At 38.3% G+C, this 22,576-nt stretch overlaps 1 protein-coding gene across 2 annotated transcripts in view; it reads right to left on the bottom strand.

The window, feature by feature from the left end:
• Positions 1-250: 250 nt before the first annotated feature.
• Positions 251-22,576, bottom strand: part of LOC124273157 — a 33,470-nt gene continuing 11,144 nt past the window's right edge. Inside the window, exons 2-23 of one of the 2 annotated variants that reach the window (XM_046708378.1) lie at positions 15,367-16,541; positions 13,491-13,528; positions 13,195-13,315; positions 12,066-12,852; positions 11,845-11,975; positions 11,599-11,648; positions 11,269-11,311; positions 11,002-11,093; positions 10,815-10,857; positions 10,296-10,405; positions 10,110-10,173; positions 9,622-9,822; positions 8,931-8,986; positions 8,621-8,693; positions 8,412-8,461; positions 8,122-8,179; positions 7,665-7,849; positions 7,348-7,408; positions 6,947-7,050; positions 6,645-6,708; positions 4,074-4,130; positions 251-1,254 (exon numbers count right to left, since the gene is read on the bottom strand). In XM_046708378.1, coding sequence (XP_046564334.1) covers positions 575-1,254; positions 4,074-4,130; positions 6,645-6,708; positions 6,947-7,050; positions 7,348-7,408; positions 7,665-7,849; positions 8,122-8,179; positions 8,412-8,461; positions 8,621-8,693; positions 8,931-8,986; positions 9,622-9,822; positions 10,110-10,173; positions 10,296-10,405; positions 10,815-10,857; positions 11,002-11,093; positions 11,269-11,311; positions 11,599-11,648; positions 11,845-11,975; positions 12,066-12,852; positions 13,195-13,315; positions 13,491-13,528; positions 15,367-15,430 — 3,132 coding nt within the window. In that variant the 5' untranslated portion in view covers positions 15,431-16,541 and the 3' untranslated portion in view covers positions 251-574. The remainder of the gene's footprint in view (positions 1,255-4,073; positions 4,131-6,644; positions 6,709-6,946; positions 7,051-7,347; positions 7,409-7,664; positions 7,850-8,121; positions 8,180-8,411; positions 8,462-8,620; positions 8,694-8,930; positions 8,987-9,621; positions 9,823-10,109; positions 10,174-10,295; positions 10,406-10,814; positions 10,858-11,001; positions 11,094-11,268; positions 11,312-11,598; positions 11,649-11,844; positions 11,976-12,065; positions 12,853-13,194; positions 13,316-13,490; positions 13,529-15,366; positions 16,542-22,576) is intronic. The other variant, XM_046708379.1, reaches the window with a different exon arrangement.

Below are 22,576 nucleotides of genomic sequence, written 5' to 3'. Positions count from 1 at the left end.
GGCGATGTAGAGACACATGCATCCCACTGCCCACCTGTCCTGCCTCAGACAGTCCCATCTTACATCTCCAGGGCCGGCAGTAACAGTCCACCACCCTCACCCTGGTTTCTGTCTCCCAGTATCTGGGGGTGGTGTGTGCTGGAATTAGGCGGGATATGGTATTAGCTGTAATACCCGGCACCGCTCTGTATAAGAAGAGGAAGTCCTGTTTGAATGATTATTTACATTTTGTCGAAACACTCGTTCTGAGTCATCTCCTCAGATGCTTTTACTGTGACATATTCACATCAACTACTGTGATAATTTCAATATATCAACAATTGTGTGTGGATTCAAAAAACTTATTTAGGTATAAAATATCAATATAAGGTAAAGAAATCTGGTTTTGAAACAATTTTTACATTTTGTGTGTTCACTTCTTCTGTGTCCCTTGACTTACATCACACGTCATTAGAATCATTTACTGAAACAGTTGATAGAAATATCTCCGTTACACAGATAACTTCACACAGCCTCAGGGCTGACTTCATACGGTTTCATGGCCGATTTCACAGTTTCATGGCCAGGTAATTTTCTATTTCAGCGCTTGGTAGATGAGAGCCTTCTTTGTGTCAGTCATGTTGATGTCCTCCCCGCTGATCAGACTCATGGACACAGTGTGGCCAGACATACACGACCCAACACCAAACATGGGGACGAGTGGCTCATTGAACTGAACGTTATACTTGTCTAGAACAACCTGTCTGTCAAGGTCAATGAATGCCACTCGTCCCCTCCCCACATCCAGTACAACGCCATAGTGGAGGGTGGCCTGTGTGCCGGGAGCGTGGGACATGGTGTTCTGGTGACACTTGCCCCGCTCCTCCTTCCTCCACACCCTGGTACAGATACTCCCCCCGTGTCTGTTACATCTCTGTACTCGGACACACCAGGTGCGGTGCTGGTAAGAAACCAATATCTCACTGTCCACCCGTCCTGCCTCACACAGTCCCATCTCCAGGATTGTCAGTGACAGCCCACCACCCACCCTCACCCTGGTTTCTGTCTCCCAGTACCTGGGGGTGGTGGGTAGGGGTGTGAGGGTGGAGGAGGATGGAATAAGGGGGATGGGGGAGTTAGAGGTCCCCCAGTACTTCTGTAGTGTGTTCTGCCCCACATCCCGTGTGTCGGACCGCGAGTTGACCAACTGACCGTCTGTTGTTACGTGGCACTCGTCTGTGTTCGCCCGTGCCGCGTCCAGGTGGAGTTTAGGACCTGGAAATAAACATTGTATTTGTTGTGTAGCAAGTTTATTTCACTGTTTGTCACAAACTGAGACACAGAAAGATATTTACTAAAATATCGGCTGATTGTGGATTGTTTCCAAACAGTGCGCTGAATGTCCGTCTGTGTTTTTCATCTGTGTAGAATATCTCCCACTACTGAGCTATATTAGTTTTACGAGTTATTACGTAAAACTATTACTACGAGAATTCAAAATGCATTTCATTAAGAAACAAGTGGATTAGTTTACAGAAAAACGTAATATAAAAGAATTTTTAGTACACTTTTGATTTACCCCCATTGTTGTGATATCTGCAAGACGTGGACGATGTTCGGGAGTAAAATACGATCTCAGTAAATGGATTTCTCAACAAAAGTGTTTGTCTGTAGATTCTATATGAATTTGTCACATTATATAAACAAATAAACTTAACAGTGTCGTGTATTAGGGTAGTTTTGACATTTCTGTGTTCATCGTACACCACATGAACAGGTAACTTCTATGTCCGCTTCAGTCATTTTCACAGTTACACCGTCAGTCAGTGTGTCGCGATATGTTTACTAACGCTGGTCAGAGATGGATGTCCAAACTTTGTCAACTTTCTGAGTCGTTTCTATATGGAATGACATCTGGTTTTATACCACTAGCATAAGAAACGATTTGTTACTGCACTAAAGGAAGATGCTTTTAAACATTCGTTTACATTGGTGTTGTTCTAATGTTTGAATAAATGGAACATTGAACTGGTTGTGTGAAAATGACTACAAACTATTTTCAGATATTAGTTTGACCTTTCAGTCTGAAAGATTGATTTTATCATTTATATTGTGTGTCTATAACAATATTTATAGTTTAGTTATTTGATAACCTGTTAGTGCGAACATATATATCTTTGTTCGGGGCTATATGACTCTTACAGCATCAATGTTCTCTATAAACAACTCGTTTAGTGTTCCACAAAACTGAGTTGGATGGGGTGGTGGTGTGGGTTGGGGGGTGGGTGAAGCTGATTTCAAGAGCATCACGATGACCATACCTCCGTCTGTTAGAGAGTTGCTTCTCTCAGAGATCGGTACTCGTATCGCAAATACGGTACTCTCATCTCGAGTACATGACATTTCATATCAAAGGTTTTTGTCATGTCTGGAAAAGAAGTAATAGTGACGGACGGAGGAAACATGGTCCTTTGTAGTGATTTTATGAAAAACTGGTAAAATTATAAAAGTATAAAAGTTGAATTTAGGGGGCGGTGGGGTAGCCTAGGCCTAGATTTTATAGTGGTTATTTAAAGCGCCCACTCGTCACGCCGAAGACCCCACATGGGTACAATGTGTGAAGCCCACTTCTGGTGTTCTCCACCGTGACATTGCTGGAATATTGCTAACTGCGGCGTAAAACCATACTCACTCACTATTGACTTTATATTTTACAACTTACATGCAACGCAAAACACAACTTTGCAGATTCTGATACCTTTCGGTATGGACATACAGTAACAAATTATCAAAATTGCAAATTCAACTTATAAAGTTGTAAAATAACGCAAAACTCGATTTCCGCAAGAACTGTGAAGTAAACCGGGACAATTATATCGGATTACCCACATGGTCACGTGGCTCCTAATTTGCTACAGCTATGTTCATCGGTCAGTTGAAATTGCCAAAATACAAAGAGACTAAGTATCATTGGCTGAAAGTTAATTTTGAATAATCCAAGTGTATATTCTAGATAGAAATTTCACCTGAGAGACAAATTCAGCCTGATTGAAAGGTTGGAGTGGAAACTTTTTTTATCAAAGAACAGAGTTCTTCTAGTATTTTATGTCCGTTTCAGTTATGTTTAGAAGCTTCGCAGTACAGCCAGAGATGAGATGGAGAAGACTGACTGACTGACTGAGTTTGGTTTTATGCCGTTTTTAGCAATATTCCAGCAACATCACGGCGGAGAACACCAGAAATGGACTTCACACATTGTACCCATGTGGGGATTCGAACCTGGGTCTTCGGCGTGACAAGCCAAAGCTTTACCCACTAGGCTACCCCACCGCCCCACATGGAGAAGACACCTCAGCTGGTTTGAGAATAAATATTCTGATTCTGTTTGAGTAAAACTATTCTGATTCTATAGGAGATTATACGTTATGATTCTGTTTTAGAATATATATTATGATTCTGTTTTAGAATAAACATAATGATATTGTCGCATGCACTCATTGCAATAAAGAAGCTGACTTTACATAGAACTTGGTTTTCCTTCATCTTTACAACTTCTAAAATGCCTCTCAAGGAACATAATGATTCAGTTTAAGAATAAATAGTATGATTCTGTTTTAGAATATATATTATGGTTCTGTTTGAGAATATATATATAATAATTCTGTTTCAGAATAAATATTATGATTTCGTGTGACAAATATATTGCGTTTCTGTGTGATATAGTATGATTCGTAAATTCTCCTCAACATTACAGAAACTAGAAACTATTTCTTACAGAAAAGATTTTTGCTAATATTTTATGTTAGCTTCAGTTATTACAAATTATTTTAATATAATATCTTAATATTATGATTCCACGTGAGAACGCGTAACTGTCACGAACTTATATGCCAGCTACGTCGCAAAAATGTATTTGTGCTAAGGTTATCTCCCAGTTGTACTTAACTCACTAACAACAATGTCACTCTTGGCCGAGGACATGGCTGTTCTGAATGTGACATTTCTAGACACATGCCTATGATCTTTTTAAACTTTCAATTTTACTTTAATTCAAACTTCCACTCACTTTCTCACACACTCCTAGAAATACATACATGAAATGGGTGAAGGCCGCCTTTCCATTCCCAAAACATGTAGAGGGCGTCCAAAACCTGAAACGTGAATGTAAAACATTGTTTAACTTTATATTATCTCTTTATTCATCGGGTCGAAATTTGCATTTGCATTTGCACTATAAGAGGTAACCGATAAGTAGGGCTGGATATTGCCCTGATTCTCATATTTCGATATATTGCAATAATGTAAGAGATATTGCAAAACATATTGTGATATATTGACTGGAAGGTTTCTGCCCAAGTGTGTACAACATAAATTCATAATAGCTTTCTGTGTGCGACATCATCTTCTTAGTTGCTGTTACACCATACTTTAAGGCTCCGCGTCCCCATTGTGTATGGCTGTATGTCAATGGTTGACAGATAAATAAAATGATATAGAACTTTAATGTAGATTTAACTACAACATAAATATGCGTTAACATGTACTGTTGCAAAATGAAACAAAAACATGACTTAGGTGAACTACTTGAGGTATAAATCTCATGTGACCTCCAATAACTAAGATCCTTGACTCAAATGGCATTATACAGTCCTACAAAGTTTATAAGACTTAGGAAGAAGAAGAAGAAATATTAACGCGTCACATGCTCGAATTCATAAAAAAAAAAAGACATTACATTATTACAGGAATTTAAAAGCAGCATCCGGCCATAAGGCCTATTAAACACAGATGTCACAGTTGTATAAAAACATTGGTAATAAAATCATACCCAAACGTATATACACGCAAGTCCACACATATACACAAATACAAACGCATGCATGCACACACACAAGTGCGCACACACAAGCGCACGAGCCTACACACACATTCACTTCCCTGCGCTAAAAAGCATAAATTACATAAATAGCAAACATGTTGACATTATTATCAAATTACATTATAGATTAAACTTTTCTACGGAAATATTTCGGCGCCAAACATAGTATGGAGGAGTGCGGCAAGGAGCTTTACGAACTGGTTATTTGTAAGTAAAAGTATCATTTTGTCTACTGCTGAAATAGATGGGAATGTAGGATGGACACTGGATATTTCTTTCCAAAGGTTATATCTGAGATCTGAATAATAATCACAGTTAACCAGAAAATGTAATTCGTCCTCAAAAGCTTTGCTACTACAGCGAGTACAAACCCTTTCAAGAAGAGGAGACTTCGGACGAGAATATCTACCCAGTTCTACCTCTAATGGCAAAGTGCCACAACGGAATTTACTCAAGATAATACTATGTGATCTAGGTAGAATTATTTCAGCATAATGTTCAACCTGTAATAAATCTTTAAAAAGACGATAAGTACGTAATTTATTTCCATTGTCCTGCCGTTTATCATTCCAAAACCCTGAAAACCAATCAAAACGGTCTAACGCCTTAAGATGTTCTTTAGCAACAACAAACTCCTCATGTGAAATACGAAACAGGTCATTTATAGGTAAATGAAAACTAACTAATAATTTATGAGCTCCAATATACCAAGATCTCCTTCAAATAAATGACCATCTACCAATAACACTAGATAATCTACTGAATTCAAGTAAATGAAGTTTACGCCAAAAACGAAAAACCTCAATTTTTTGTTTCGTATACCGAGAAACCCAGCCCATTTCGCCATGAACTCCTAACTTTGGAGTTTTGCTAGCGAGGGCTAAGAAGAATCTGTCTGCCCGATGTTGAACAGCATTAATACAACTATACTGCCGTGTTCCCCAAACAGCGGCTCCATATGAAAGAATGGGCCTTTATGATAAATTGATAACAAATGTCCCATTATGGAAACAAACGAAAATATTGTGAATTGTGATATGGTCATTCAGTGCCAGAGGCTCGACTGATAAGTCCAAATAGAAATTGGTCCATTCGAGTCCAATTAGTCCAAAATGTCACATATGAAACCATTCAAACCCAAAAAAATTAAAGCATTTGGTAGAATATTCGGCACCTTTTTAGCCACTTATAAAGATACCCCCACTTGTAAAATGTTACATGAAACCAACAGAAATAGATGTATTTTGGCACTTTCAGAGCTATGGAAATCAAGGGTAGACAATTCAAAGGCAGCTAACTCTGGATGACCTAATATATTAGTCTATATGGCTGAATCTGAACCATATCGCGATAATCGTATAACGAGATACTGTACGGTATATACCGGTTTACCGGTAATATTGCACAGGCTTACAGATAAGTAGATCTTCAGATATTACGGGTGTCTTAAGTTACTCCAGCAGTTTAATTTTTACATTGGTCGAGGAGCTTAAATTCAGTGGGTGGCCAGGCTATGAGACTTGAGACTATGTTGATTGTGTTGACTCTCATAATGTCATTGGATTGTCTGGTCCAGATTCGATTATATGCAGACCAGCGCCACATTTCCGGAATATTGCAGAAATAGCGTTATACAACAAACAAACAAACAATAACAATTTAACGCAGGAAAAATGTGTTCTGAGGAAACACGAAAACATCACATTTCACATATATATTAATATATGTTACCAGGTGCTACATTAAAGAATTATTCAGGTAAGTTATGTTTGTAAAATGTACACACCCTTTTCCAAGGTGTGATTCTTTGTCGTCAGATCTGCGAGTTGCTGCCCGTCCTCTGCCATTACCTGGAATATATAGTAGACGAACGTTCAGAAACACCGAAAAGCTTCACAATGTGACAAACTATAGCATAATACTTTGAAAATTATATGGTCTTTACACTTTTTGTATGTTAATAAACAGTTAAAATGCGACTTAACCCTTTCAGTATGCGTACGAACTCTCTGCCAAAAGCAGAATGATAGTACAAATCAAACCATATCATGAGCATGCGACCCTGTTTCACCTTGTCCATGTTTTTACCTTAAGTGTGAGTGCAGTTAAATCGCCTTTCTTCAGGGAACCGTGCTGGTACTTCCTCAACTGATGAATCAGACCCGTATATCTGAAGGTGCTGTGACATCCATCTGAAGGTCACACAGGATGGAATGTGTTGATAGAACGTGTTGATACATATATTAATGATGACGTATAGACGTTTTGTACATTTACTATATTTTTCCATGTTAAGTAACAGTAAATACAATCTATTGACATTCAATCAAATTCACATTTATTTGGCAAGAGGATTATATAGTTTTTTCCGCCATATAGGGGGACTATTGCTGAGTGTGGAATTAAACAACAAACGAACGAACAGAAGCATAGTTTTAGGTTCAATGTGGGGAATCTTATTCAATGTTTTTACAAAGCCTGATTGATACCTTCTCCAGTATATCCATCTTCCGTTTCCACCTCAACCAGTTTCGATGTTACGTCAGACAACTATTGACATGAAGGGTATTTATCATTGTGTTTTGGTATGCTATCACAAAACAGTGTTTCGTGGACATAATACACAATTGCATATCTGTATATTCTCTATAGACCTGACCTAACCAAAACTTACCCTTGGATCTATTGCCTTGCATTTTCAAATATGACCTTTTGACATATATAGCAATGAGGGGATTTGTTGGGTGTCCAGTGTATAAAAACAAACAAACCCAAAGATACATAGTAAAGAGAAGACAACTGTTACCTTTAGTTTTGAGTCTTTTGTGAAGAATGTGCTCTGTCTGTGTTTGATTCCTCTTGGCAAGTTGCTTTCATCTTGGTCTTCTCGATGGGAACTGTTTACACTGTCCATTCCTGGTAGCTCCACATTTAACAGGGATAGAACTTCCGGGTACCGCATCAAGTAGTCCACGGAGTTCTGCCACTCGTCTTAAGGACGGAAAATAGTTAATATAATGTGCATAACTTAATTATCGCATGCAATTTTATTAAACTAACGGATCATACAATTTTACACGGTCAAGTGAATCAAGCTTTTTCTCCACAAGAACTTGACTGTTGTTATCGATGCATACCATTATGTTAAATACATTCTAATAATGTATCTCGACAGTAATTTGCCTTATATTATAGTCGTTGATTCTCTTGTACATGATACGATTTCTAAACATCACTGTTAATACAAGTTAGACTACACTTGCCGAGTGTCCAACAGTCAGTTTGTAGTTTGTGAAGTTGTCTCCTTCTGTGATCTCTGTTCTGAAACAGTTGCAGAGGAAGAAGCATAAGATCACCGCCATCATCGCTTGGATCATATGGTGGTAAAAAAGTTATCAGGTTGCTTTGTTGAAGATGTAAAGCTTGTATATCAGTTACATCGGTCTGAAACATTAGCAACTTCAATTATCAACGTGTTATATTTTGTTTAGTTTATTTAGTTGCATGGGTTCATGTGTACATATCTAGTATGCATGAATATGTAAATGGCTACCGATTGTAGACTATCCAGTTCTTCATTTAGATCTTCAATGTCTTGCATGCCTGAAGAAGAAAGAAATGCAGTATTGTGTTACAACCGTTGATGTTTCATTATTTCACTGGCTCAATATATCGTGTTTAATATGTTTAAATTACCACTACATAAGAGAAACAGAACAACAATGTAACCAGCTTTAATTGTTGATTGATACAGTTACTCACGACCCTCAGACCCTTCGCCATCTGTGTCCTGGATGTTCAACTGGTCTTCAGTGTTGTTATCTGTCAGCGCTTCCTGAAATTAGTATTAATCTCGAAAATGGTCCGTGTGGACATTCGCCTTTATGGAAAGTGTGTGTAATACATGTTATCCTGATTCACGGCATGTGTGCAACAAAACACGCTAGCAAATGGGGAAAATTATTTGACTATCACCCTATTTAACTGAACTAATGCTACTAAATAGATTTAACACCATTCAGTGAAATCTCATTATGAGACCATTTGAAGTAGCAGACGGCAAAATACCTACTTTTGAAGAAGACCCCTTTCTGCTTTTCTCCCCTGGTACACAGAACTTCTGCGAATCTAAAACAATCAGGAATATGTATGTCTTTATCAATGTATATATTCAACCTTTGTTATGAAAAGACATCTTTCAGAAATCCTTCATTCATATGTAAGAAGGTGAATAGGTATGAATTCAGAAATCCTTCATTTATGTGTAAGAAGGTGAATAGTTATGTATTCAGAAATCCTTCATTTATGTGTAAGAAGGTGAATAGGTATGTATTCAGAAATCCTTCATTTATATGTAAGAAGGTGAATAGGTATGTATGCAGAAATCCTTCATTTATATGTAAGAAGGTGAATAGGTATGTATTCAGAAATCCTTCATTTATATGTAAGAAGGTGAATAGGTATGTGTTCAGAAATCCTTCATTTATGTGTAAGAAGGTGAATAGGTATGTATTTAAAATACAAAGATGTACAGTAAATGAAAGACGATTTCCCTGAAACAATTGATTATCATATCATAGGAATCATCTATTAACGATTAAATTAGAACATCGCAGTACATTCATAGTTAAGCCTTGAATACTATAAAGAGTAGCTTTGTTGAATAGAAATATATTCCGAACAGTAATCTTTGGATAGTAGTTAATGCCTGTGTCAATCGGTATGTTACAAGTTGGGAAGACATGGACATGACAGGTACGTACGACCATCTGAGCCATCTGTGTTCTGTTCATCTTCGCCATCTGTTGTATTCAGTTCATCGAAGCCATGTGTGTTGTGTTGCTTCTGTCCATCTTTAGCGTCGCTGGATATGTCCGTAAATGCACTTGCGGTATTCTGTTGGTTCCAACAATTGGTCTCAGAAATCTGTGACGATTCCTGTCCTTTCTTTTCTCTTCTTGAGACTGTAAAATACAATTTGTGTTTTCGAAATGAAACCGCACACAGAAGGAACAGTTAAGATTTCCAAAATTAAGGATACATTATATAATGAAATAGGTGTCAGTCAAACAGTTAAAATTTATACTGGAAATATATTGATGGTGAAAACAATTGAACTGCAAACGTTTTTATCATATAATATTCATTGAAGATAGAGAAGATTAATGCTAACATTTTAAAATGACCGACTGATGTTGATTTACATCTTCAATGTTATGGACAATGACGAAACATGATGATGTCTACTTACCTTTCTCTAGGAAAGCCATTTTCACGTCTTGGTAGATAAGACTGGTTCTATCCTTTACCATAACCTGAAATAAAACGAAAAACCCAGTTGAAACAACTGAGGTTTGAAAAACCCCACAATGCCTGCTTCATGAGTGTCTAATAACAATATGGTTTAGTTTGTTCCAATATAGACTTGGATTCTTACCGAGCGTAAAATCGGGAAAACACTCTCCTCGTGTGCTACTCTTTCTTGCCATGCTATCAGCTCTGCTTCTTTTGTCACCGCGTGTTTACCCAAGGTAAATGCAGGAAATACTTGGAAAAAAATTAATTAAAATATCTTTCAAGGAGAATTAAAACACATATCAAAATGCATCAAAACAAATCCGAATTGTATAAAGTCCACATGTATCTGTAAACTCTAAAGTAAAAGTGAAATAACTGCATCTTATATTGGCTTTCAACTGCATAGTATTTAATATAAATATATTCTTGTGTTTCCAGAACTAAATACTAAATGGTACAGCAACGACCCTAACTGTTTAAACCTTAACCAAACAAACAAGCGACTGGTCTCTTTGAGATCTCAGTGAGAAGAGCATGCTCTATTCTATCTAAAAGTGTGAGACAGACACTAAAGATTGGAAGAGATGGAACAATAGTCAACATAAAGGGAAGATGACAACTGGAAAATCGTTCCTCTGAACATCCTCGGAATACTCACATCCTCCATAAGTTAACATATTATCACTTGAAGGATGGTGCCGCTGAAAAGTAAAGATGAAAAAGATGATAATATAATCTTTGAATTTTCATTGTGCCTATGTATGTCATCATTTACAAAGCAAAAGCGAAATAGAAAAAGAATTATTGCGATTCAAACAAATAATGTAGACTAATAAGATTATTACTGCACTTACAACATCTGGCTTTATCTTCTCGAACAGCAGTATCAGCACATCAAAGTCTCCAAGAAGATATCCCATCTTTCGTCTCCATATATCTGAAGCAGTGTAATGAAATTGTTATTCTGAGACAAAATAGGGAAAGTAAACATGATATCGTACCTCTCACAAAGCGCCATCATAACCATCAGTATGTATGTCATCAGTACCCATCAATCCACAATTCTAAATTATGTGCTAAGATATGATATCATTCATTGGTAAAATAATTACCATTTGCAAATACATCCATGAGTTTCTCCTTACTGTCAATCTCCTGAAGAATACAATGAACAGATTGTTTATAACAAAAAATGACAACGAATAAATATGAATGATATCAATGGATATATAAATATTGCCTAGGATTACATTTAGCTCGTAATAACTTTAAATTACTTTTGAAAGTTAACATTATTTGTACAATCATTAATGTTCTAAAGAAATAATGCATAAGGTAGTATTATCTTTCTCATGAACATCATCAAGAGTATTTGATTGATGGAGGTACATAGAGTACATTCCACTAGTTTATGTACACAACAAAACTATACTGTACATTACCCTCTCGAGCACCCACTTCCTGTCCTCGAACTGCTTGATATCAGTTACATCTGAAGTACAAAAAGCGCTCTTGTAACTTATGCATAATTAGTAGAGTAGTTTATTTATAACAGACCATTTAAAAGCATTGTGCATATCTATGATGAATCAGTGATTAAGTCCAGCATATCTACACAATGTTCAGGAGGTTATTGCATGTGAGCTTATTAACAAAAATGAAGTACATTTTTATATATGGGTACTTACATCTTGTAAATTGCCAACGGTGACGCCTTGTTTCAGGGGGGACACTGTTTGTTTCATCAACAATGTTCATGTTTGGGGACAGATCAAGATGGCTGAGGTCATTCACGGACACCGCCGATGGACAGACGGACCTGTAAATGGTTACCATTAAGTCATTGACACAAACAGAAAATAATTAAGTCCTTGTACATCGTTTGTTGACTGTATTTTAAGATACAAACCTGAGCCTGTCCCTCTCCTGTCGTGACCTACATACAAGCAGAGTGTCCCCAAGTCTGTTCAGTCTCCTGGCCACCTCCAGCATCAGAGTCGTGGCTCCACTACCGGGCATACACTTGACCTCGACGTCCTTACTGTTTATGTTCTCCACCAGAATGATACATTGTTCTTTGGTGAGAAATCTCAGATAGTCGCCATCGGTGTCTCCACTTTCTTCTTTCAGAACCGACTTTGTTTCAGCAACACCTGCCCAAAAAGCTGTGAGGATCCTATCATGTCTTCTAGTATTCATTAGCAATGAATATTTTGGAACAAAACGAAAGGAGTCGTTTGTCAGAGTCTTCAGGCGAGTGTTGAATACGACACTGTCCTTGAGAGTCGACGTGTTTATCACGCCGTGTATTGAGTTCACATCTTCGTCCATAAATCTGAGAAGTTTATCTCTGACACCTCTTGCCACAGACGTGTTGTATACCAGCGCTTCCTCCGAATCTTCGTCCCCATCAACGACTGACAGGACCATGGTTGGCATGGAAGGGAAGGCTATGAACACATCACACACGACAATATTTGGACGGCACGATGTCGCAAAATCCAGAGCAAATGATAAAGTTTCTGATAAGAACATGAAACATGGTTCACTCTTTGGATAGTTCTTGTTTTCTACTTCTTTATCAGTTCTGGGATCAAGACCTAAGACAAATGCATGGTTTTGTGTCAGTCCTAAGAGGCAGTCTTTCACTTCTGCCAAAGAGTCTTCAAGGTTTGATGGTGCTACCGTTTGAACTCCTGAAAAAAGAAAAGAGTAGTCTCATTTTTCTGAATTTAAGCCTTAATGGTTAGAATAATCCCATGTTTTGTGTATCTGAAAGAATGAGAGAACTGTTTTGAAACATCTGTATTTTGGGACAACGGTACCACTCACAAGTTCCCCAAAACATAACGCCAACTTCTCTTTTGACATGATTAAAACTTTAAAGAACAAGCGTTCAGTGATGTGTATTTAGCCTCCGATTCCTAGTCTCAACAAATAATTCTTTTGTCACAAGTTGATAAAGGAGAAGATTTTCGACAACGACTTTAGCAACACGGCCAAAAATGTCAACTAATTCATTCTCACAGTTAGATTACCTTCGTCAATGAAGTATTTCTTGATCTCAAAGATGCTGTTTCCAATTTGCTTCAGGTCAGGTCTGAAGAAGTCGTTCGTTGCCAAGGCTACGTCATTCTCTTTCTCTATTGCGATTTCATTCTGGAAAGTTCAACGGAAACATAAAAATCATAAATTTTCATAACAAAGATGTCTTTTCAAGAAAATCATTTTAAAGAAGTTTCGTATATGTTAAATGTACAAAGAGATTTTACACATAGAATTCGTATACAAATGAGAATCAGTTAATTCTTATAAGGACAGAAACTATTCATACCAGCAGCTTCCACATTTTCATAGGGATAAGGATTTGACCTGGAAAAACAATGCATAGATTGGAAATTTATCAAGAGAAAAGCAATTTCTTCTGTCTGTCTAATCTATACTGTATTAAGCATTGAGACCTATTTTATCAGACTTTGATCCTCGGCAAATATGGTTGATTATTACCCATACGGGTGAGGAGATCCCGTGTAATATCTTTTTGATATTTGCACAATGTGCAATTTAGTGATTCTCGACGTTGATTGGTTGATCGTATATTTGTACATTTTCATTGGATGCCGGAACTACTTTCACACACTACGTTCATTCATAAAGTTTCATGGATTCATTGATAAATTGACATTATGTAATGTAATCACACATTCCGAGATCTAAAAAAGAAAACGTGAAGGTTAAAGAATATGAACATTCTTTTTATTAGACGTTATTATTTTGGAATAAAACTGCGTTGTAAATAGCACCAGTCTTTTTAAATTATATAATCTTTGAAAAAAACACCAAACAATCGTTTGCATTGTTTGTAAACAAACATGGCCGCCGTTAGGCTAACCCCGATCAAGGTCCCTTACCTAGTTAAAGTTGACGGTGACCAAATAGGAAGAGTGATAAGAATTTTACAGCCCTTGAATTCCCAAAACCTGTTTGTTGTTGAAACTGAATTCGGGGACATAGAAACAGCAAGATACCGACTAAAAATGTTAACTGAAAGTGTAACAAGTAAGTCGGACACGGCGTCCATGCCATCGAACCAGAAAACAGCTCCTTTCTTACCGGAATCAGTGCTAAATGTTCTTCTTCAAGATGACATTTTATATCCATGCATTCCTAATCAATCTGAGAGGTTGGTCCCAGTGGCCGATGCAGAGATTGACACATTTCATAGACTCGGATTCCGACTAGAGTTATCCTTCTTGGAACTGCTGTACTCTACTAAGACGAGAGTGTAACACGCCTTCCACAGAACAAAATGTTGTTTTATCTGCAAAGTTGTTGAGTTTCTTGATAGAAAACTTTTTCTAGATGTATTCGTGGGATGGTTGTCTTTTAGATTTCCCAACTTTTAACCGTTGACTTTCCCAAAAATTGAAAGGTTTTTGCCAGAGTGTGTTTCAATGATATATTTAAAAGATCATTTTTATCATATTAACAAATGTTAATCAATTATTCCAGGCATAATAATTTTGTTGTATTTTAAAGCGATTTTATGATGTACTATTTCCATAGCGAAGTTATGTTATTACCGCTGGAGAAAGTTAGGTTTAATACGCGCATGAATACGAATCAGCTGTTTAAGGTCACAAGTCCTGTCTCCGGGTGGTTTTTATTTCGTGGCTCTTCCTTTTAAATTACATTATGGGTAATAAATAGAGTAACCAACGAGGTACGAGTGATTACGGGAAATATGCCCTCGTTAAAATAATGTTCAGTGCCTCGCCAAGGCTCGGCACTGTGAACATTATGTCAACTCGGCCATATTTCCCGTAATCACTCGTACCTCGTTGGTTATTCTCTAATTATCACTTTGCAGTTAATTCAATTGAGGACAGCGGTTTGCTGGGTGTAAAAACTGGTTTAAAAAAGCCTCTTGAGCCTCTGGGATAACGATTGTAATCTCACTCAGAAACAATTTATAAATGGGGCACACTTTTTCATGGAACATCCTACATTACATCTCACATTTCATACTTGTATGCACATATTTCAAGTGAACTTATTTTTCCAGCAGATTTTGGGTATATATTTTTTATCTCAGTTCATGAATGAGGTTTTATAACAACGAAATTATGAAATTAATTTTGAATGAATTGTCATTCACAAACCGCAGAACATGCATAGTAAACAATGAATAATCAGATGAGATCTGTTACCTGCTTTATCAGCTGCCTCAGCTATGCCTTGTTTCCCAGAGGTTTTGTGAAAGCACGGAACCATTCATGGAATTCCATCCGGGTGATTGACTTGTTTGTGGGATCATTTTTTGTAAGCCAATGGCCCCCGTGGATCATAAAACACCACGCCATTCACGGGTTTAACTAAGATATGAATAATGAACTGCCCAGCTGTTTCTGAGTTGTGATTCCTAATGCTATCATTGCAACACGACTCTTTTCGTTTCGTGGGGCAGGGGATAAAACGAATGTCAACTGTACGTTCAGTAAGTTGCTTTCCATCAAAGTCACACACAAGAACAGTCTCGCAAATCTTCTCCTTCAGTATATCCTGTAAATTACCTGCATGGTCCACGCGAACAGGTTGAATTTGGATTTCTTTGGTCTCGTATCCATATTCCGTTTTAAAAACACATTCTTCTTTCACTCCATATAGAAATGAACCTCCATTTTCGAGTTTACTCAGTGCACTTACGTACTCAGTAAGTTTAAGATTTTTAATGATGTGAGAAACTATTTCCTGATCTCCCTTCTTTTTGAGAAAGTGACTTTTCAGTTGAACTGACCTGTTTTCGTGTGCACTCACAACATCATGAACAGTATTTATTTCAGTAAGAACAGTGTGAAATGTTCCTTCGAATTCTCCCCTTCTTCTGATAAATGTACGTAGCGTCTCCACAGGAATGTCTACAATACAGTCGTCAAGTGCAAGCTTTGTGTTAAAGTCAGCTGTAGTCACGATGGAAGAAGCACTAACGTAAAGAGCTAGAAAGTCATGGAAATCACGAAGCTTGCTGTGGTGACTCAGCTTGTCCTTCCGGTACACGTTAGTAAATAACTGACCATCATGAATCAAGTCGTGGAGCTTTGTATCCACAAACTCATCGAAAGCGCCAGTGAAAGAATCCCCAGGTGCCAGACCAACAAGATGAATCAGTATATATCCAGAGTTGGAGTTTCTCAAAGCGGACACCTTCTCCAACAACTGGCGGATTTTACAATCTCTTTTCTCCCTTTTCTTCTTTTTGTTGTCTTCTCCTTGTCCTACTCCATACAGGTATTTCACGTGGATCCCTATGGACAGGATGTTTGCTGTCGATGACGCATACTGTAGGAATTTAGAAACTGCCTTCTCACAACGTGGAATATATTCACTGAAAAGGAAAAAGAAACCGGCTTTGTAAACTGATATATACCAAGCGTGTAAGGACCAAACTACCAAACACACCATGTAGCATGCGTTTGTTCCGTTCAAGTATTCGTTGAGAATATATTAGTGTGTTATCCACGCTGATTGACCTGATTGTGTCTTCAACAGTTTTTAGTCACTTTGTTATGTACTAATATATTCAAAGGCCAATATTAGTGTGATCAACACATTTGTTTATATCAATGAAAACATGTTTTATAACGCATTTTTAATATTCTTTATGATACACTTAATCCATAACACAAACAGGACCCTGTCGGTAGTTCATGTTTTGCATGCGTTTCGTGCTTTCAAGAAGTCAAAGGATAAAAGGCCCTTTAAAAAGTGTGGCTCTAAACCTCGAGCAGGCATTGACACTGTAAAATCTGGACCTCAACCAATGTTTTCTCAAGAACAAGGAGCCCTTTTAGCTAGCTGGGTGAAATTGGTTATGGGTACACGAGAATTGAGACTTTAAACCTTCTTTCAGATTACATTGTGAATCTGGGACTAAGAGAAAAGGCATCCCCTTTAAGTTTGTTTTGCCTATATAGCTTTATCGACAAAAATCCTGACCTAAAGTTGCAAAAAGCATGCAAGTTGGAGTCAGTTCGTAGCACGGTACGCTCCAAGAGAAGCCATCAACAACTATTTCAGAGAGCTATGATCATTGAGAGACACAATCTTAGGGATAAACTATAGTCACTGTGGAACATTGATGAAAAAGATCTGTCTGCAGATGTCGTTCCGTCCAGAATATAATATAATAGTTGCTAGAAAACACTGCAAGCCGCATGCAATAACAACTGATAAATCTCAGACTGTAACTATGCTTGGAGCTGTGAGCGCATCTGAAACCACGATCCCGCCTTTTTCGGTTTTCCCAAGAAAGCGCATGTTGGATGAGTTGTTGGATGGATCATTACCTGGAGTTGAAGGTGCTGTCTCAGAAAGTGAACGGTCAAATACATACATATTCTCTACCTATATGAAGAACCACTTTCTCAACTTCATTCCTGAACGCACGTCTGATAACCCTGTACTTGCGTGTTGTATGAAGGTCACAAAAGTCACGTCTCGCTGAGTCTCATTGAATGGGCTAGAGTGAACCACATCATCCTGTTTGTACTCCCTCCACATAACAGTCATCTTCTACAGCCTCTAGATGTTGGGTTTTACGGACCCTTTGAATCCGAATGTATTTCTGAGCATGTCATTCACACTTGCGTCAAACTGGCGGGAAGGTTATCACCCAGTACGATGTTTGCAAGTTGGCTTGCAAGGTTCACACTTCCACTATGACTATATCAAACAGCATATCTTCATTCAGGAAGTCAGGGATGTGTCCCCTAGACAGTGAGGTCGTTCCAAGCACGTCCGTCTCTCCAGCTTTGTCTTTTCCAAAGACTCCACGCACGATAGATGACATGTCAGCAGCTGTTACTTTTCTTGAAATTCGTGGAGGGGAGCTGCTAAAAAACGTACATCTAGCCAAGATCAGAAACACTTTGAGCAAAGTTGTAGAGGCAAGGCGATCACCGATGATGATGTCATATCACGTATACGTGAGCACCAGGAAAAGCAAAGTAGAAAGAAGAAGTTGTCCATGGAGAGTAATCCTTGTAAAGGGAGGAGCGGTGTTAACTTGGCTAGAGGGAAACGGAAAAGGCAGCGTGTACAAAAAGATTAAGTCATGAAAATGATGATGAAAAGTGATGCGTCTGCTCAAATGAAATACTATCGCGGAGTAGTGTTTGTCAAACGGGTGAAGATTTCATCCTGTGATCACCGGGTACATTTACAGTTCTGTACTGAAGTCCGCGTTCGGGAGATATGCATCTTTTTATTGCCCCCACTGCACTCATATAGAAGAATAAAATCGTGAGTGAAAATGTGAACAATTTGATCTTTAATTGAAAATGCTATTAACTTCCCCAAGTTGTGACTTTCTTTACATGTTATTTTTGGAAGGTTAACTGCATTCTATTAACTGTGAAGTTATTTCTATGAGAAGCTGATAATGTGTATCGTTGTGTGGAATGGGTTTTTGAACTGTGCGCCATACCAGTGATTATAAGCTCCGAACTACACCGTCGAAAAGCCATACAAAATGCCCAAATGTTGAGAGCGGCAACAGCTTCCCCGTTGCGATGTCATCCACGTTATTTTGTGAGGAACACTGGATATTTTTGTATGAAATACATGAATGTATCCTTTATCACTCAAGGTTAGTAAAATTAAAACTTCTAATGATGTCAAAGATAAAAATTACGTTTTTGTCTCAGATCGTCAAAACCCACTCAAGTTAATTACAATATTTTTTGCCTTTGAGTATATGTCAAGCAGTTCCTGGATAATATCAAACGTCCGATACGATTACATTTGATTGATATATTTCACATATTTGCAAATAGGGTGAAAGAACACAATGCTAACTTTTTCATCAAACTAGAAAAAAACTTTCAACACTAAATATCGTTGTTTGATATACTCACTTTAAACACGCGATGTGAACGAGCTGCTGGGGTTTGGATGGCTTGTTGTAGGGATATATATCATTGCATTGTTTTTTGGCATATACAGATACAGGGATAAAACCTGTTACTATTGTGGATCCTCTAGAATATATTACTCCTTGTTCCTTGACATAGACAGAAACAGGTTCAAAGCCTCTTCGTGCGTTCCATCCCTGGCTGGTATATGTCACACTATCACCGTGCACAGAAACAGTTACTTGTTCACACCCTTCAGGTACATGTCCACCTTGGGGTACATAACACACGTCCTCATCCCTCTGATACACAGTTACACGTTCAGAGTTTGATAGTATTTCATCCCCACAGTAATCACATAGTAGCATGGCATCTGGAAGCTTGTTGTGCGTACATCAGGTGGAAGTGACTCACATGTGATTGCATGCATGCATACCTAATGTGCCCAACTACGTTCAAGCGAAGGTCTGGACGATATTTATGCTACGTCAACCACGTATACGTACCATGTGATATTCATCCAATGACAGCAGTGAGTGAATGTTTGCCAATTGTACAACAACACTATAGCGTCTTCATATGACAGGTAATCGATCGGTTTGGACGGCCAAATCTAACAATGCAATCTGTTCCCTTCTCTGCTGTTGTCATCCATAAGAATCACTGCTAAAAGCAGGTCGATTGTACAATTCTGAATAAATGTACATCATTATTAGGGGTTTGTTTCCGCAGTATTACAATTCTTACGATCGAGTCTAGACCAGACAATCCAGTGATTCTCACCGTGCGATACGATGGCAGATAATGTATTAATGAATCACTATCAGATGGTGATAATACCAGGTGTTAGTGTAGAGTCCATCATAAAGATATGCAATGTCTAGTCTTTTGTTCAGCTGAAGTATTCGGGAACGTATGGCACAAGTCAAAGCTGGGAATTGCATCGGACATAATAGGTAATTTATGTGTACCATAAAACGTTCAGAACGTTTTACTGAATGTTTTCAATCTTGTGTATCTGTACATGTATGTGTATGTTTAAATGTTTGTGTATGTTTATCTTTAAGTGTATCTTTATGCGCATGTGTATCTTTATGTGCATATGTATGTGTATGTGTATATGAATGTGTATATGTATATGTATGTCTATCTTTATATGTATATATATATATATATATATGTGTGTGGGTATGTGTATGTATATCTTTATGTATATCTTTATGTGTATGTGTATCATTATGTGCGTGTATTTATATGTGTGTGTGTGTGTGTGTGTGTGTGTGTGTATGTATATCTTTATGTGTATGTGTATGTGTATGTTTATGTGGATATGTATATATAGAAACACAACACGGAAACATGTGGTTTTAGTGAGTTTTTTCAACCTTAGTCAAATTCGGGGAATTTACAATCTATTTGGCTACTGATGCATGAAGTTTGGAAACGTCTTCAATAAGACTCTTTACTGGGGACCTGACTGTTGCAACTTTGATCAAGCAGTTTTAGAACAATGCTCGGTTTTAACCCAAGGGCTGAGGAAAATCTTTTAGCAGAGATTTCTTATCAATGTGGAAAGGAATTTGTCGATTCCACTCTGATGGAGTCGATGAGAACGTTTTTTTAATGAATAAAAATGACGACATATCATGTATTGAAGACAAATTGGGGTGATAAACGATGTCATCATTTCATGGCGGAAAATCTGTCTGTCAAGTTTTAAAATGTTTTGCTGAAATGTTAACAACGGAGTTATGATTCAATAGAAACGTACAGGAGCGATAAACGAGACATTTCTTAATGTCAAGATCTATCACACACATCTTCATGGTATTTGTATAAAACCCTTTTTGAACTTGGAAATTGCGTTGCACTAATGCGTAACTCAGGACGTGAATATTACTTGGTGGAACGTTAAGCAGCAAACAAACACTTGTCTATTTATCTGGTCTGTTTAAGTGACAGATGCCTGTGTGTAGTAGGAAAACTTAATCGATTTGAGGACGCATATTCTTATCACCGCGTTTCAGTAATCCTTTCATATAAAAAGCTGACAGCTGTGACTGAATATAGTCTGGTGCTGACGCTTGCTATCTGACAAAAAAAAGTCCTGCCTGGTTTTTGTTATCAATAGTTTTCATGTTCATGCATGTACCAGTTAAAGTTATCTTTCATAAAATTTGGCTACAATTTCATGCGTTCCTCTTGAACAGCTGCTTCAGATATTAGGATAATGGGTAAACCCAAGCATCAGCATGCATGCATAATAATGCACACGCGCTCACGCACACACACACACATAACACACATAACACACACACACATACATAACACACATACATAACACACACACACATACATAACACACACATACATACATAACACACACATACATACATCCCTGTAGACCATTAATTCTGACAATCATCTTGTATCTGTTGATTACACACTTGTTAGTGTTTGCTTCTAGTCGGGGTTTTTTAATTTGCAATGGCGCGTATGCAGCGTGATGAACGTTTACGTGCAGCTAGCGTATAGCAAACCGGCACTACCCAGCGTGAAGTGGCCAATACCTTCAATGTTTCAAAGTCAGTCATTAGCGGACTTTGGAACAGATATCAGCAAACCCAAAATGTTTACGATCGGCCCTGTTTAGGTCAACCATGGTCAACAACAAGAGTACGGGATCGTTTCATTCGGAACCAGGCTTTAAGAAATAGAACTGTAACGGCCAATCACATCGCAACAAATCTGTATCATCCTACTCGTGTTCGTATTAACAGTCAGACGATCAGAAATCGACTCCATGCAGCTCACTTGCATGCTCGACGATTCCATGTTGTGCCACCCTTGACTGATCGTCACATGGCTGCAAGAGTAAGTGAGTGAGTTTAGTTTTACGCCGCACTCAGCAATATTCCAGCTATATGGCGGCGGTCTGTAAATAATCGAGTCTGGACCAGACAATCCAGTGATCAACAGCATGAGCATCGATCTGCGCAATTGGGAACCGATGACATGTGTCAACCAAGTCAGCGAGCCTGACCACCCGATCCCGTTAGTCGCCTCTTACGACAAGCATAGTCGCCTTTTGTGGCAAGCGTGGGTTGCTGAAGACCAATTCTACCCCGGATCTTCACGGGCCACATGGCTGCAAGAAGAGGATGGGGTAGGGCACGCAGTCACTGGAGGTATCGTCGTTGGTCACGTGTCGTGTTTTCGGTTGAGTCAAGATTCACTTTGGACTTCCTTGACAGGCCTGGTCGTGTCTTGCGACGAAGAAATGAACGGGAAGACCCCGTTGACACATCGTGGACAAACCGGAAGGAAATAAGTCAGATATATTTACCATCGGTAACGGATCTGTGGCACATTTTCCAGCAACCCACCAGTGACCCTGCAGGCACCTGCCAGACCGCCAGGGAATCGGACTGTTTGTTTCAGTGCGCTGGAGTGGTAGGATAACAAAAAAGCTGTCTGTCGGTAATCGCTCAATACTCGGATTGTTCCC

This window comes from Haliotis rubra, unplaced genomic scaffold (genome assembly GCF_003918875.1).
Source record: "Haliotis rubra isolate DU_JTF1 unplaced genomic scaffold, ASM391887v1 Scf1770, whole genome shotgun sequence".
Classification (NCBI taxonomy): domain Eukaryota; kingdom Metazoa; phylum Mollusca; class Gastropoda; order Lepetellida; family Haliotidae; genus Haliotis; species Haliotis rubra.
Note: the sequence above shows the minus strand (reverse complement) of the source record. Positions and strands in the feature narration are given on the sequence as shown.